The 13,939-nt window shown below is 47.9% G+C and overlaps 1 protein-coding gene across 1 annotated transcript in view; it reads left to right on the top strand.

Annotated features, from left to right (window-relative positions):
• Positions 1-930: 930 nt before the first annotated feature.
• Positions 931-13,939, top strand: part of LOC105430293 (uncharacterized) — a 90,883-nt gene continuing 77,874 nt past the window's right edge. The window contains exon 1 of the mRNA XM_089076879.1: positions 931-1,738. Within this exon, the coding sequence (XP_088933005.1) occupies positions 1,605-1,738 (134 nt within the window). The 5' untranslated portion in view covers positions 931-1,604. The remainder of the gene's footprint in view (positions 1,739-13,939) is intronic.

The following is a 13,939-nucleotide window of genomic DNA, read 5'->3' as shown; positions in this document are numbered from 1 at the left end:
GGGAGTCCGAAGGATGCGCGGAAGGAGAAGAGAGAGAGAGAGAGAGAGAGAGAGAGAGAGAGAGGAGGGGAGGGGAGGGGAGGAGAAACGCCCGTCTAGTCGAGACCGCGCGTAAAATTCGAAAGGCCGAAGAAGAGATGCCGGAAAGCGATAAATTATTTATAAGCCACACTTGAGAGGCTATCACACGAAGTTTCGCGCTTGTCCTGTTGCATGCGCGCGCATGCGTGCGCATATTCAATGAACTCTGAAATGCTAGATATTAACGATGTAAAATAGAACGAAAAGTATTATGACGCCTATGGCTGAGCTGTTAAATCGATAGCGCGCGCGGCCATCTTTTCCTCGTTTAATTTAAATCGTTTGAATGCAGTTTGAGCGGCCCGCCGTGGCGTAGAATGCGACGACTACACGAGTATGCGGTCTCGATCTCTTTCCAACACGTGTACGTCAATGTTGACAAAAATACAACTGTATTTATATGATTATTATTCAAATGCCCGAGATAATTGGAAGAAATCATAGACGTATGTATATGTACTTTCTCGTAGTTAAACTCGATAGAACGGAAAAAAGGAAGAGTATTGTAAGAGAGAAACGAAACGATTACAATTTGACGGGAAAAATCCTGTCGCGGGCAGGTTTCTTCCGACTTTGCTAAAATCAAATTCACGCACAAGAAACGAGGCCGCTCGGCCTAGACATGAGCACAGTAAGAGAAGAAATCAGGGGAATCCGGGAACATTAGTACGTCGCCCAAAGGTTTTGAATCCAAAGTTCATGCTCCAGGCGATCCCGAGAGTAGGAAGTAAACGGGCGCGCATTCGAACGCTCCGCGTTCGTTCGTGTACGCCGACGCTCGGCGATCCTCGGCATCGCGGCTATCCCACTCCGCGCCATCTAGCCTGTACGCGCGACGGCGATAGTGGGGATGCCAACGGCAGGCTCAATTGTCGGTGAACCGTCGCGAGGTGTGGACGAATGCGCGTTACGAGGACGAGTTAGGGATTAAGAGCGTGTGCCTCGGCTGCCGCGATCCGGTACGACGCGCACCCCAGGAGCGGAAACGGGGCACGACGCTCGTGTTTCCCCAACCGGTTCGGAAATCTTCCGGCGAAGCGACGTAAAGTTTCGAGAGTGTCCCGTGTGTGCGCGCGACGCGCTCGCGCGGACAATTTCACGCGGTAAGTGCGTGGACGCGTAGCGGACCGGAGCAGAGTTTCACGGACGATTTCACATATTTTGTGCCTGCGTTCAATTCGGTCGAGCGGCTGGTATCCACATCCTGAAATGTGTATTGCGGTCGTGCCATTGACGATCGAGAGTGACGCGATATTCCGCGCTCCGTGGCGTTGACGGAAACGAGCGCGCCCGCGGCGCGCTCGCGTCCACCGCGATCGCGATCGAAGGATTGGCGGTGAATAAGAAAGAGAAAAGAACGACCGAGGAAGAATACAAAGGACACTTTCTCGTGACGGCCGTTAGTGTGTGCGCCGAAGATTTTGGAGTTACGACTGGATTTTGTGCTACGTTCAACGGCTCCCGAAAGCCAAAGTCTTTTTTTTTGTGAGATCATCAACGGAACCCCACTGGCAACAACGACCATGACCGCGGACAGCCTGTTCGAGACTACCAGCATCCCGGGGCACCTCGCTCCCACGCCCGAGAGACTGGAGAGACTTCTCTCGAAACAGACCCTCGAGGAGCTCTATGAGGTCGAGGAACAGCCTTTCGCACGGTAAGTCACGACTCGAAACACGCGGCTTCATCTCTCTCCTTCTGTCTTCTCTCTCTCTCTCTCTCTCTCTCTCTCTCTCTCTCTCTCTCTCTCTCTCTCTCTCGCTCTCTCTCTCTCTCGCTCTCTCGCTCTCTCGCTCTCTCGCTCTCTCGCTCTCTCGCTCTCTCGCTCTCTTTCTCTCTTGATCGCGCGCTACACTCTCTTTCTCCTTCTGGGTTGTCTTTGTCTTGGCGTAACCTAACGCTTCCGACCTGCCGCGACTCCGGTGACCTCCGGAGGTCGGGCTTAACCTCTTCCGTGCGCTCGATGTCTATCAATATTTACGCTCGAGTCGATCACACTAATGAACACCGACAGAGAAAATGAGCTTTTTGTTATCGTCAAATTTAATAGGCTATATCTGTATGAACAAGTGCGGCGTCAAACTCTGCGTAAGAAGCTTAACGCGAGAATTTAACGACTTTCTTTGCGATTTTAATTTAATCGTATATTCATCTGTCGTTAATAACGTAGCATCTGAAAAATGGCATAAACAGGACATTGTGAGGTGTAGTCAATATTGACACGTTAATCTCTTAATTTTCGATTCGATTAAATTTCTTTATACGAAAACGTCAAAACTAGGACCTTGCGTCACCTACGCAAATGAAAATGAAAAACAATATTATTCTGAGAAATACATCCTTTTCACGAAGAATTTTACAATAGTTTACAATCCGTAAAAAAATATTTCGTTAATCTACATATAATTCGTTAAAATAAATAATTATATTTAAATCACTAAGAGATTATTTATTATGCTGTCGCATAGAAAGTCGATCGTAGATATACGGGCGAGGTAAGGAGAAAGGCTTAATAAAGGGGAAAAAAAAATATATATATATACTATATATCTTATTTCTTGTATATCGGATACGCCCGGAATGCGATGCCGTGGAGTTTTCGATTTCACGAGATATTACGGATCGGAGATTCAAAGTTGTTGCAAAGTGGAGCAACAAGGTAAGAAAATGGATCGACGAGCCTCGTCATCGCCGACGTGCCCTATCTTCCATATAAAAGTAAGAGAAGTGAGGCTCCGTTTAAAAAAAGAAAAGAAAATGCATTTTACGAGTGATCTTGGCGTGCGCGCGAGAAGCCTCTCGTTTCTTCAGACGAATTATCCGATCGTGCGCGCGAGAAAGGGGGACGCGATTTGACGCTATTGTACGAGAGCGTGCGAATGCGATCTATCATCGAAGGTGATAAATGTGCGTGCGAGGTAACGCGGGATGCGGGTAATTAGTATCTCGTGACACGCGCGTGTCTCAATGCGATTACTCGCGGGTTTAATGGAAGCGCGCGAGCTCGGAGGAAGGTTCTCCTTTTGCAACAAAAGGATGTATCGATAAGGCGATATTGCGTCTCGAAGTTAATTCGAACGGTATAAAGTACGGATTAACTTTATCACGCAATAAATTATCTATTTAATTATCAGTATCATAAGAGTATCATAAGAGTATCGTTAATGACTTATTTACGCGCGGCTTAAAGTCTCGCGACAGATCGCGAGGGGTTAATACGTCCGATAAACGATTACATTACAACTTTTATATTGGCGTGATGAACGAAGAAAAAAATTACGAGGGTTATCTAACGTACATCGAATTAAATTATAAGATTTTCATTTTATCAGGAAGGGAGATAAGCGAGATTTTGTCGTCACTAAATTTACATTTAATTTACGTCGTATTAAAGTTACCACATAATCGCACACGTGTTATATTAACAAAAAAAAACATGTGCTCATTATTCGCGCCTCTTTGGTTTATCTTTAATTAATTTTTCGCGGATCTCTCGCATATCGGACTCTCTTGCGTAATTGTGTGTTAAATCACGCGCGTCGATGGAAACGCGCTCGTTATGGAACCATTTCACACGTGTCTACGATTTTTTACCGATTTACCGCGAAGAATACTAATGCAGCCTTTTCTTGCTATAAATCGTTACACGCGGCGAAAGAAAGTAATAACTTCTAATGGGAAACACATATCGTATTATTGCTCTAATACTTTCGCCGTTGTATTTCATCATCATCATCATGTTCGTGCTATATACAAATTTCGCTCGCTCGAGATAAAAATTATTTGGCTATATAAAAGTGTTACGAAACCTTTAACATTTTAATGTGCAAATCGAAGTAACGTCTGAATTTTATGGGATGTGTTACGGAAAGAGGAAAGAGAGGGAAGACGACGCACGAGAGTAACGAGAGAGATGGTGAATCATGTAATATATTATAGCTTTAGTACGATTGTGTGGGTTTTAATGGACTCTTACGCTCGGTATTGAATCGGTTTTGAGATCGGAACGAGGAATCTCGGTAAATTATTTCGTCCCTGACGACAATGTCGACAGCGAGAATTTCTCTTTAACCCATAACTGTACTTTAATTTGTGTCTCGCTTTATCGATCGTTTCCGTTTTGTCGAGGGCCCCGGGCCACCCTTGCCTCGGCCCTGAGGCCCTCTTCGTGAAAGAAAGTGCTCCCACCGCGAGATCGAGGTCGAGACTCGGAGCTTCTCGTCTCGATACACTCTTTTACGACCGCGCTTGGAAGGGACTCCCGCTGCTCTCCTCTCTCGAAGAGGACGTTGCGAAAAAAACGGTAGGTGGAGACTCGTTCGAAACGGTCTCTTTCCGAAACTATGCAAGGCCGTTTAGGGCCCTCCGCATGCATGTACACACACAGATCACGGAGTTGCGTGACGTGTCCTGCGAGCGGCTGTTGCATTTGGAGAGGAAGTGGTTCGGGGAGAGATCCTCGAATGGCATCTATATGTCTGATCCAGAAGCGGCGAGATGCCCACGTTTTTTCTTAACGATGATTCTGAAAATCGCAAAAGACAACACGCGCAACTTCACGCGGATATGCGCGACGTAAAATCGCCCGGTTTTACGCGATGCGATACCCGAAGAGGTCACTGATTGCAGGGAAAGAGCGGAATATTTATATTAATTGCGTAAATGCACGGAAAAACAAGGTTGATATCACAGCGAAAAAAAAATAAAAATAGGATACGCTTATCATCTACGCACGGAAATTCCGCATATACAGTAGTGTTACATTGTTTTCTATTTGATCATTTGGATCGTTAATAGATGACCGTTGATCGTGTTGGGTCACATACGTGGCCTCCGTGGTGAGATTGCGAGCGGAAAAATCGAATCGAGCGAAACGACGAAAGCGCGGGGAAAATCCCGAGAGGTTCAAGATTAATCGCGATAGCGCTAATTAACGATTAACCGGCTGCGCACATAAATCTCTTGCGCGCCACGCCGAGCGTTGGAAATCCAACTACCGTAAATTCCCGATGAACTTTAAACGCGTCACGTAGATATAATATCCGATAATTGCTAAGCCGGGCAGTTGCTAAACATTTTATCCGCGGCTTACGTTACGGCGCGGCAAATAAATTTCTGCGAATTAGAAGAGATTCTCCAGCTGCCTCGCGTAGCTCTAGTATATCTCTCCGCCGAGTTAAATACTTTCGAGATATACGTGTTACATATTCTCTCGCGTTCGCTACTTTTAGCGATCTCGGGCGGCGGCACAACTCCGGGAATAATCTCGCGATTAATTTACCATCGGACTGTCTCTCTGTTCTGGAATTTTTGTAACTTTACGAGAGCGACGCAATAACACACGTGGCGCGACTTCCTCTCTCTCTCTCTCTCTCTCTCTCTCTCTCTCTCTCTCTCTCTCTCTCGCCTCGGCGATACGTTATAACGCCTCCTTAACGACCGGACGTGCCCGTGATCTTCCTGAATGGCGTTAAGCACCGTCGAGATTTATGCAAACCGTCAATCACCGCGCTTCGTGACAGCGACGCCGAGGAATGAAAAGTATCAGATGATAATCGCCATTGCCTTCTCTGCCCAACACCTGCCGCGTTCTAGAATTTCTCATGAGATTCACCCGGCGCGATGCAACCACGCGCGAGGGTAAATAATTTTATAATGCGAACGATTATCTCTCGAGTCCGTGTACTCAGATGGGACTGCGCTTCGACCCCTTTGCACAGTTTGTGTGCGGAGGCATCGGATTCTCTTAGAAACCTCAAGCTTCCTGACGCGCTTTTGTATGGAGACCACGTTCGAGTTTCTTCTCGGAGGGAAATACGGGGGGAAGAGAAAGAGAGAGGCAACTTTGTAGCGTACAAGTGGAAATCTTAACCTTCTTGACAAGTACTACATTGCCCCTAATGCGAACATAACTTTATGAAAAAACACTTGAAGGATCAAGTCGTTATTCTGCTTTCTGCTTTATTTATTATTCTTGTTTAGTTTTGCTTTAAACGTAAAATCGATAAAAGTTAATTATTAAAAAAAATGTAACATGGACGTATATATATCGAGATAAAGTTATTGGTCGCACGTCAACCGGATAAAGGTTCCGCGATGCGCGGAAAGTTGACCGCACAAAGCACGCATTTATATTCACGCTTCGATATAACGACACGAGTATCTCAATCGCGATCGATACTCCGTATCATCGCGAGATTAAATAAATAGAGTCTTCCTGGTATCGATTTTTCAGCAAGCTCGCTCTCTCGCCTTGGTCGCTGTCGCAGGCCGCTTCCTTGATCGCGAGTACGTGCGATCGGGCGCAAACAAATCGCATCGATGTTTATCTCACCGCCGTGACGTTTGCGACATTGCATCATGCACAGAGTCCGACGAATTATTGCATGCGGAATGCGTCGCTCCTTGGCCCCGTACGCGCGAGGAAGGATTTCGCGTTGCATAATCTTCCTCGCCCGCGCGGAAATCGCGCGCGGTCTCCCGCCGCGCGACTTGATTTCCCTACGAAGGTATCCGATCTTCTCTCCTCCCTTTTTTTTTTACGTTCGTTAACCGGTCGCGTAAGGCTTATTCATAACTGCTCCTACAGTAAACTGGCGATAAGCGAAGCAGCTCCGGCATCGCTTAACGGCGCGCGGCCAGCCCGCGGACTCTTCAGCCGCGTGCACGAATCGTCAAGTCGACGCCATAAACGTCGGCCACGGAGGGGGGCCTCGGTATTCGGTATAAATATTACGTCTATATCGGCCTAGGGAGCGTTAGTCGCGAGCGAGTGTAAATAAACTCGCGGCGAGAGAGAGCATTCCTTTCCCACCAATTAAGCGATTCTGGCCGCGTAATCGATACTTACGGCGAGAGGAGCGCGCGAGATGCCGCGTTTTATATCGAGCTTGCTCTACTCATCCGCCAATTTGCAAAATTGCCTCCTGCATTAAACGTGATTTCACTGTCGCGTTAATCGTCCTCGGTGATCACGCGTCATTCTGACGTATGATTTCGCCAATAAAAAGGAAAAAGAAAACGGATGATTTTCTTATATCACGGAAATTGGAAAATGAAGAAATGTAATAGTCTCTCGGAATGCAATAGTCTCTCTCTCTCTCTCTCTCTCTCTCTCTCTCTCTCTCTTTTTCTATTTCACTCTCGCGAACACGAAAGAATTTCTCGCGGTTGTTAAAAGGCTCGAAGTTCAAGAGATTCTCGTCGAAGCACGTTTTAATCTTGCGAGGTTGTGTCCTTGCATGATTTATTCATCGAACGCTTTCTAGTGTTCTTCCATTTGTACATACATGCCTGTGGATAATACAGCACGTATGTGTACAGTCATCTTCTAAAGATGATTGTGCACGATGGAAAAACGGCACTCGAGAGTCATCGACGCATTTCAATCAGCGAAAATGTTTATCGCATGCTCCGCGGAATATTGAATCGTGCGTACATATCTTCAGTAAAAGTTTAAGGATTTCCGGACGGAAAATGCCTGAGACATTTCGACGAATTCCAGATAAGTCGAAGTGGACGTTAATAAAACTACCCACTTTACGTCGTATAAATCTTATTCTATTTTTTTCAATAGGAATTAAAGAAAAATTAATATTTGACACGATGGAGCGTCGTGACAGTTTTACGTTAATTTACATCTATATTGTCTCGTCGCGTCTCGTCTTTCCACGTTCGCGGCGAATGTTTGCGAGGAATCCGTCGCGATCAAAAAGGAAAATAATCCCATTTCACGCGTGTGTACATTTCCTCGTGCAGTTTCCGGTGGAAACGGAAGGCGCGGCGATGGCCTTCGCGTATGCGAGCGGAACGATAACGAAGGGAAGGAATCGCTTATGCGGGCCCCTCCCCCCCGTTCTCCTCGTCCCCGGTGGAAAATAAATACTTGCGGCCTGCCGTGGGCCCCTCGCCGCGTGCAGCTCGTAAAGCGAATTGTGTTCCGAGATGTCCCGGGATATTGGCTCTCTCGCGGCCGGTATATCTTCGACCGAGCGAGTATCGTCCTTTTGTATAGTTCCCCGATTGCTAGAGATGGAAGTATTCCAACGTATCTTACCTATAAGGGTATAAATATCGAGTGGCAAGTGCATAGCGGACGGTCTCGGCATACTCCGCCCGGCCACGGGCTATTTTCAACCCACGCCAAACTCGCTCCTCTCGGGACTCACCCCGTCCTCTCCCTCTCTTTCTCTTTCTTTTTCACGTGAGTCTCCTACCTGCGGCCCCTCCGTCCCGGCTCCCTCCCTCCCCCTCCCTTGCGTGCCCGTATACCTTGTCGCACGCCTTTATATATATATATATATATATATATATATTCTGAGGCCCAACCTGATACCATAAAGAGAATGTTCCCTGACGGTGTCGCGCGTTTAAATTCCTGCAGCACGCGACGCTTCGTAACTCATCGATAGCGCGTATTGCGACGTCCTGAAGCGCACGACCGCCACGTCTTGTGACGGTTGTCCGATATCGTTTCGCGAGGAAGCACGTCGCGATTAATGTCCTCGCCGAAGAGATACATGTGAACGCAAAGAAGCACATTAAAAGTACGTGTTTACTTTCCCGTCACAGTTCCCGTATGTCACACCAGACGCGTAGATCCCACGTGTCCCATTTTTTTCTTTAATACAAAAGCGACACAGAAACCGCATCGTGTTGCTCCATTTGAGCTCGATTCATGCGACAACGATGTATATCTTCATATCGGATACGTACGAACCCGTGCGGTTTCATTTATCATTGACCCGGAGTATATTTGCGAGAAAACAAACGCGCGGTTGAGCATCCGCGCGAGATGATGATGACTGTGCCTGGGTTTAAATGAGTTCAATGAACAAATCGCGCGTGCACATGATTTCCCCATCGGCGACGTTCACTTCGATTACGGAGAATCGTTCCGGTGACGAAGTTGAGAGAGGAAGAGGAAGGGGAAGGGAAGCAGAGACAGAGAAAGACAGAGAGAGAGAGAGAGGAAGCGCTCGAGTGGAAGGAAAAATCCAATCCACGCGAGATTGAACGACGGCCGTGCGCGTTCTGGACGAGAGTTAACGCGACAGGAACGGGTATGCCATCTGGAAAGTAGCCGGTAACGGCACTTGCAATTAGTGCGACAGGCCAGGCTGCTACGCCTGCCCACTTGTCCGGGCCTTGTGTCGCGCGATCCGGTCGTCGAAGACGACCTTCCGTCGAGAGGGGAAAACGAGATCACGAGGCACACACTTGGACGAGTTCGACGCGACGTACCCGTCATGATCTCCCTGCATTTACATGGGGTGGCGAGATGTGCCATATGCCGACGATCGGGCGTCTGCACGTCGGCCGCGCTGGTGAAACTCCGAATTAAATTATGCCGCATCCGAAAATTATCCGGGGTACCCCGGATAATTGTGCTTGTTCAATTGTCGGGGCGAGCGTGCAGCTGTCGAGCGACGCTTCTCATGTTACTTTTGAAATGTGATAACGGGGGAATATTTAATTATATCGTCGGCAATACTAAATCATATATTTATATGTCGCAATTAAGATTATCGAGTTAGTTACGCTGACAGATTTCCTTAACTTAATTACGTTAAAAGGAATAATCCGATGTTTTTGATATCGTCGTATTTTGCTGAACAAGATTTCGCTCGATCGCTCGTTTTTACCACGTACGATGCAACGAACTTGTATGCGTTAGAGACGATCGATTTCGACAAATGTGAAAATACGAGATAATATCAGCCGGTTGCTATCATATTCCGATTCCATTTTCCGGCGGAAATTGTTGTTCCGAATCGACACGACGGGATTTTTCCTCATTCTTGTGACGACGACGGGGGTAGAAAAACATCTGTGAGATCCCATAGCTTTTCTCGATAAGCAACAGCTGTCTCTCCTCGTCGTTGCGCGGCCAGACCTCGCGCGCAGTCAGGCTTTTAAGGTTGCTTCCTGCGCATACAGTCGCTTACTTATTCACTTAGCATGACAAAGCTTCTTCCCTCCCTCTCCTTCTTTTTCAAGAAAGACGCTTCACGAATTCTATGGGTTTCGGCGGCACGTGCGTTGGCGGAGGACCTTCCACGTCCACGTTATTTTGGTTGATTCAGCCGCGACTGAATAAGCAAGCGCTGCTTATTTTGCGTATCGAGCGACACATTGAATTTAAATACCGGAGTGTATCCCGTCAATATTATTTGTTTGCTTTTCTTTCCTTCGACGCAGCGTAACGTCGATAAACCGCGTGTTTTCGCTCATTCTCGAATATATGTGTATATATAAATAAGTTAATTTCTATATTTCCTCTCCGCGAAAGGGAACACTCTCGTCCAGTGGAATCTGGTATCCGACGAGGTTGATTCGCTACTTGACAATTACCGATTATTTGCGAGCGATTCCAGCAGCAGTTATCGATCCGCGACCAATGATCACGGCGGCGGCAACGGCGACGGCCTTGAGAAGGAAAGACGACGGTTGTTCATCGTAGCGATCGCGTATTTTCTCGCCCGTGAAGATCGAGGCCTATCGGCCGTTCTTTCCCCCTACCGATTCTCTCCCACATTCTTCTTCGAGACTTTGCGGGATCGCGACGTTCTGATCGGGTGGACCGATAAGCATAATTAAGGCGACGAGACGCCTCGACACGGCACGCTTTATCAATGGCGGTATCTGCACCGATGATAATCGCCATCATCGTGCGCGGAAGGGTTGTTTAATAAGACGTCACGTTCATGCGATAGTCACGACATTTGTCTAGGGGAGGAAAAAGATGAGGTCTCTAGTGTAAAATTCGAATTGCGCAGCCCATCGGGAAAAACGTTACATCGATCGGAATAGAAAATCCCGGAGCCGAGATTTGTCGTATCTGGTATGGTAAGATCGCGGCAAATCTCAATCAAGCGAGAAACGTCCAATCGCTCAAATAATCTACGAACGCGAGAGCGCGATCACGACATCGGGAGGGAAACCTGCGGAGAGGCGGTGGTGTGCGCAGTTGTCGAGGTATTACGACACGTACCAGCTGCAAGGAAAACCTTAGGAAAGTGAGTGAGAGAGAAAGAGGGGGAGAGAGAGAGAGAGAGAGAGAGAGAGAGAGAGAGAAGGGCGACAGTTGGATCGTTCGCGATATTGCAGTGATCTATGAGTCACGATCCCTTACGGCGGGACACCTTTGGCCCAGATCACACCGTTCGCGCGCCATTGTGTCGTCACGACTCTCCGGTAAGGGGAAGCGGTTATTTCGTGGGTCTCTGCCGCCCCCGTCGGCCGTCGCCGAACATGGGAAAGTGTCGATTCGACGTCGGTTCTCGCAACAACTTTCGAATTCGCCCGGATCCTCGGGTTACGTCGCCCCGCTCTCGCCGCACACTCCAATGTCGTGCCACGCTCATCACGTTTCAGCGTGTTAAGCGGCCACGTCGGTCTTGTCTTGTCACACGCGTCTTGGAATACTTTTTTTACTTAAATTAACTCCTTAAACGCGCGCCTGCGCCGCGATATTATTTTTATCTTTGCTCCGTTCGCGACGTAACTTTTCATGCCGCGATCGCGTATACGAATTATTAATCATGCCGAAGTTGTTTCTTCTCGTTTCTTCGCGCCCTTCGTCTTGCCCTTCTCTCTGTCGCAGGACCCGGGCACCCTTTCCCCGGGTCCTTTTCTTTCTTTTCCCTTTTCTCGCAAGAACGAGAGTTCCATTCATACGTATAACGTGGCGCGCGAAATGCGCGTTATCCATCGGCTTCTTCGTTGCTTCTTGCTTCTCCCCATCCCCAGGCCTTTATCTCGATCACGGCGAACCATGCGGCTACTCCGCGCGGTCCTTTTGTTACTTTTGTTTTATCGAGTGCGTAGTAACGAGATACCGTCTCGAACAATGTAACCGTGGAGGGAGGAGGGAGAGAAACTTTCGAAGAAGCGGGCGATGACGGGTATCTTTGTACCTATCGACGGGGATTTGTCGATCCTGTAACAATTCAATTCGTTTCATTAAAGCCGCCTGGTCAAACCCGAACTAACTTCTTCGTTTTTAGACCGACCTTTGAATATTTTTTTAATCAGTTCTGAAATTATCCTTACAATCTTTCGCAAAGAAGCATCGGGATTCCTCTTTTCGTCAATCTGATAATGAATACTGTGCCTTATATATCGGATGTAAGGCGAAAAGTTATTTTGAGACATGCAAATATTTATTAAAATGTCCTTAGAGCGCATGGCTAAATTTGAATGGCTAAATTTTCATCCAGCAAAATAACTCCACGGTCGTTCATACCGGACGATGACGACCGCAAATGGCGCTTAAAGCGTTAATGAATTTACATTTGCGCGATTAATCGTACCTTTAAAACCAGTTCTTAAACCCGAGAGCGAGGAGCGGGAGACGTGGGCGTTAAACAGCTTCGCGGCGTTAATCTGATTTTCGAGGATACAAGACGCGTCTCACGACGCGAGGTGATCCACGAGTGGAGTAGCAATGAAAAATGCGTCTCGGCGTTCGAGGGACTCCGTCTCGGAGCGCCTCGGAGACAAAGATGTTTTTACGCGTGTTTCACGTTTCAGCGTGTTTTACGCCCACGTCCTGCCGCGCGCGATCGGAAAAGCATCCTCCCATGGGAATCTCAGCACTCCGACACGCACGCCTCCGCCTTAATTAAATCCCGAAACGAGGGAGGAGTTCTAAAAAAGCGACAAAAGCTCGAGTATGAAGAAAGAAGTGCATGCTTGCGATTATTTATCACCAAGCGCGTTGCGAACTCCATTGCTATTAATGAATTTTGTCTGACATAAGGGACATCGAGTCACCTTTGCTATCAAATGCGAAAGCGGAAATGACGCGAAAGCGGGGGAGCGTTTATTACAAAAAGGGACGACGAAGTCGCCACGTAATTCACAAGGGGCTGGAGGTGCGGATCTCCGTCCAGACACGCATTGTACAGCGCGTTGCAAAGACGCGCAGCCGAGCGGTTGGTTTCTCTCGAGTGAGGTCTCTCGAGTGACGAGACGACTCATTTTTGTTTTCTTTCGCGCGATCAGTCGCGGCCGAACGCGGTCCGTTCCTTCCTCCGATTTTTTTCCGCTGGAAAAAGAAGGATCGCGCATAGAACGTATATAGTGCACGTCACTTCTTGTCGCTTCGCTGTCGCTCACTCGTTCGCTTCCCGCGCTCGAGTTGGCCGACCTTCACCCGACTACCGTCGCCATTATGCTCGTTACACACCAGTCGCAGTTGTAATTTACGGTTAACCGAACGGAAACCGAAGGGGAGCGACCGCGGTAGTAACGAGGTCGGTGCGCATAGGGTCTCTTAACGAAGAAACCCGCCGCCGCAGCCGTCTCTCGTCTTTCTATATCGTGTTTTTCTGTTCTCGCCCGGCTCTATCTCCGCCGCGTTTATTATTCCTCGCGATGCTGGTTTCCCGGAATCGGTAACGCGTGTATAATTTTTAGACCATTATTCAATCCATTCCCTATTTCGATCGCGAGACGAACTGACGGCCGGCGGCGGTTGTGAGTATGGCAGAAGGATCGATATATATGTATATGTATATGTATATATATATATATATATATATATATATATTGGCCTCGAAAATTTTCTCGTTTACTTATTTTTCTTCCGCCAGCGGGTTATATCCCCGAAGTTGGCGCACGGGTAGAAAGTCTCGCAAATAACGATCTTCGACGGTCTTTTTGCGCGGCCGACTGGTTTCCGGAGATGCCGCCGATTGCGTATCGCGGGCAGCCACGATATGTCCAGAAATCGTTTGAAAGTAGTAACGCGACGGTCTGGTTGTCCTACTTCGCTAAGCCGTCGTCGGCTCGCGCTGCAGTTCCGCGTGTTCATTGTGGTGTCTATTCGAAAGGGAACAACCTTGTCCGCATT

Source organism: Pogonomyrmex barbatus, unplaced genomic scaffold (genome assembly GCF_055798465.1).
Source record: "Pogonomyrmex barbatus isolate J1 unplaced genomic scaffold, ASM5579846v1 scaffold2, whole genome shotgun sequence".
NCBI classification, from domain to species: Eukaryota; Metazoa; Arthropoda; class Insecta; order Hymenoptera; family Formicidae; genus Pogonomyrmex; species Pogonomyrmex barbatus.
Note: the sequence above shows the minus strand (reverse complement) of the source record. Positions and strands in the feature narration are given on the sequence as shown.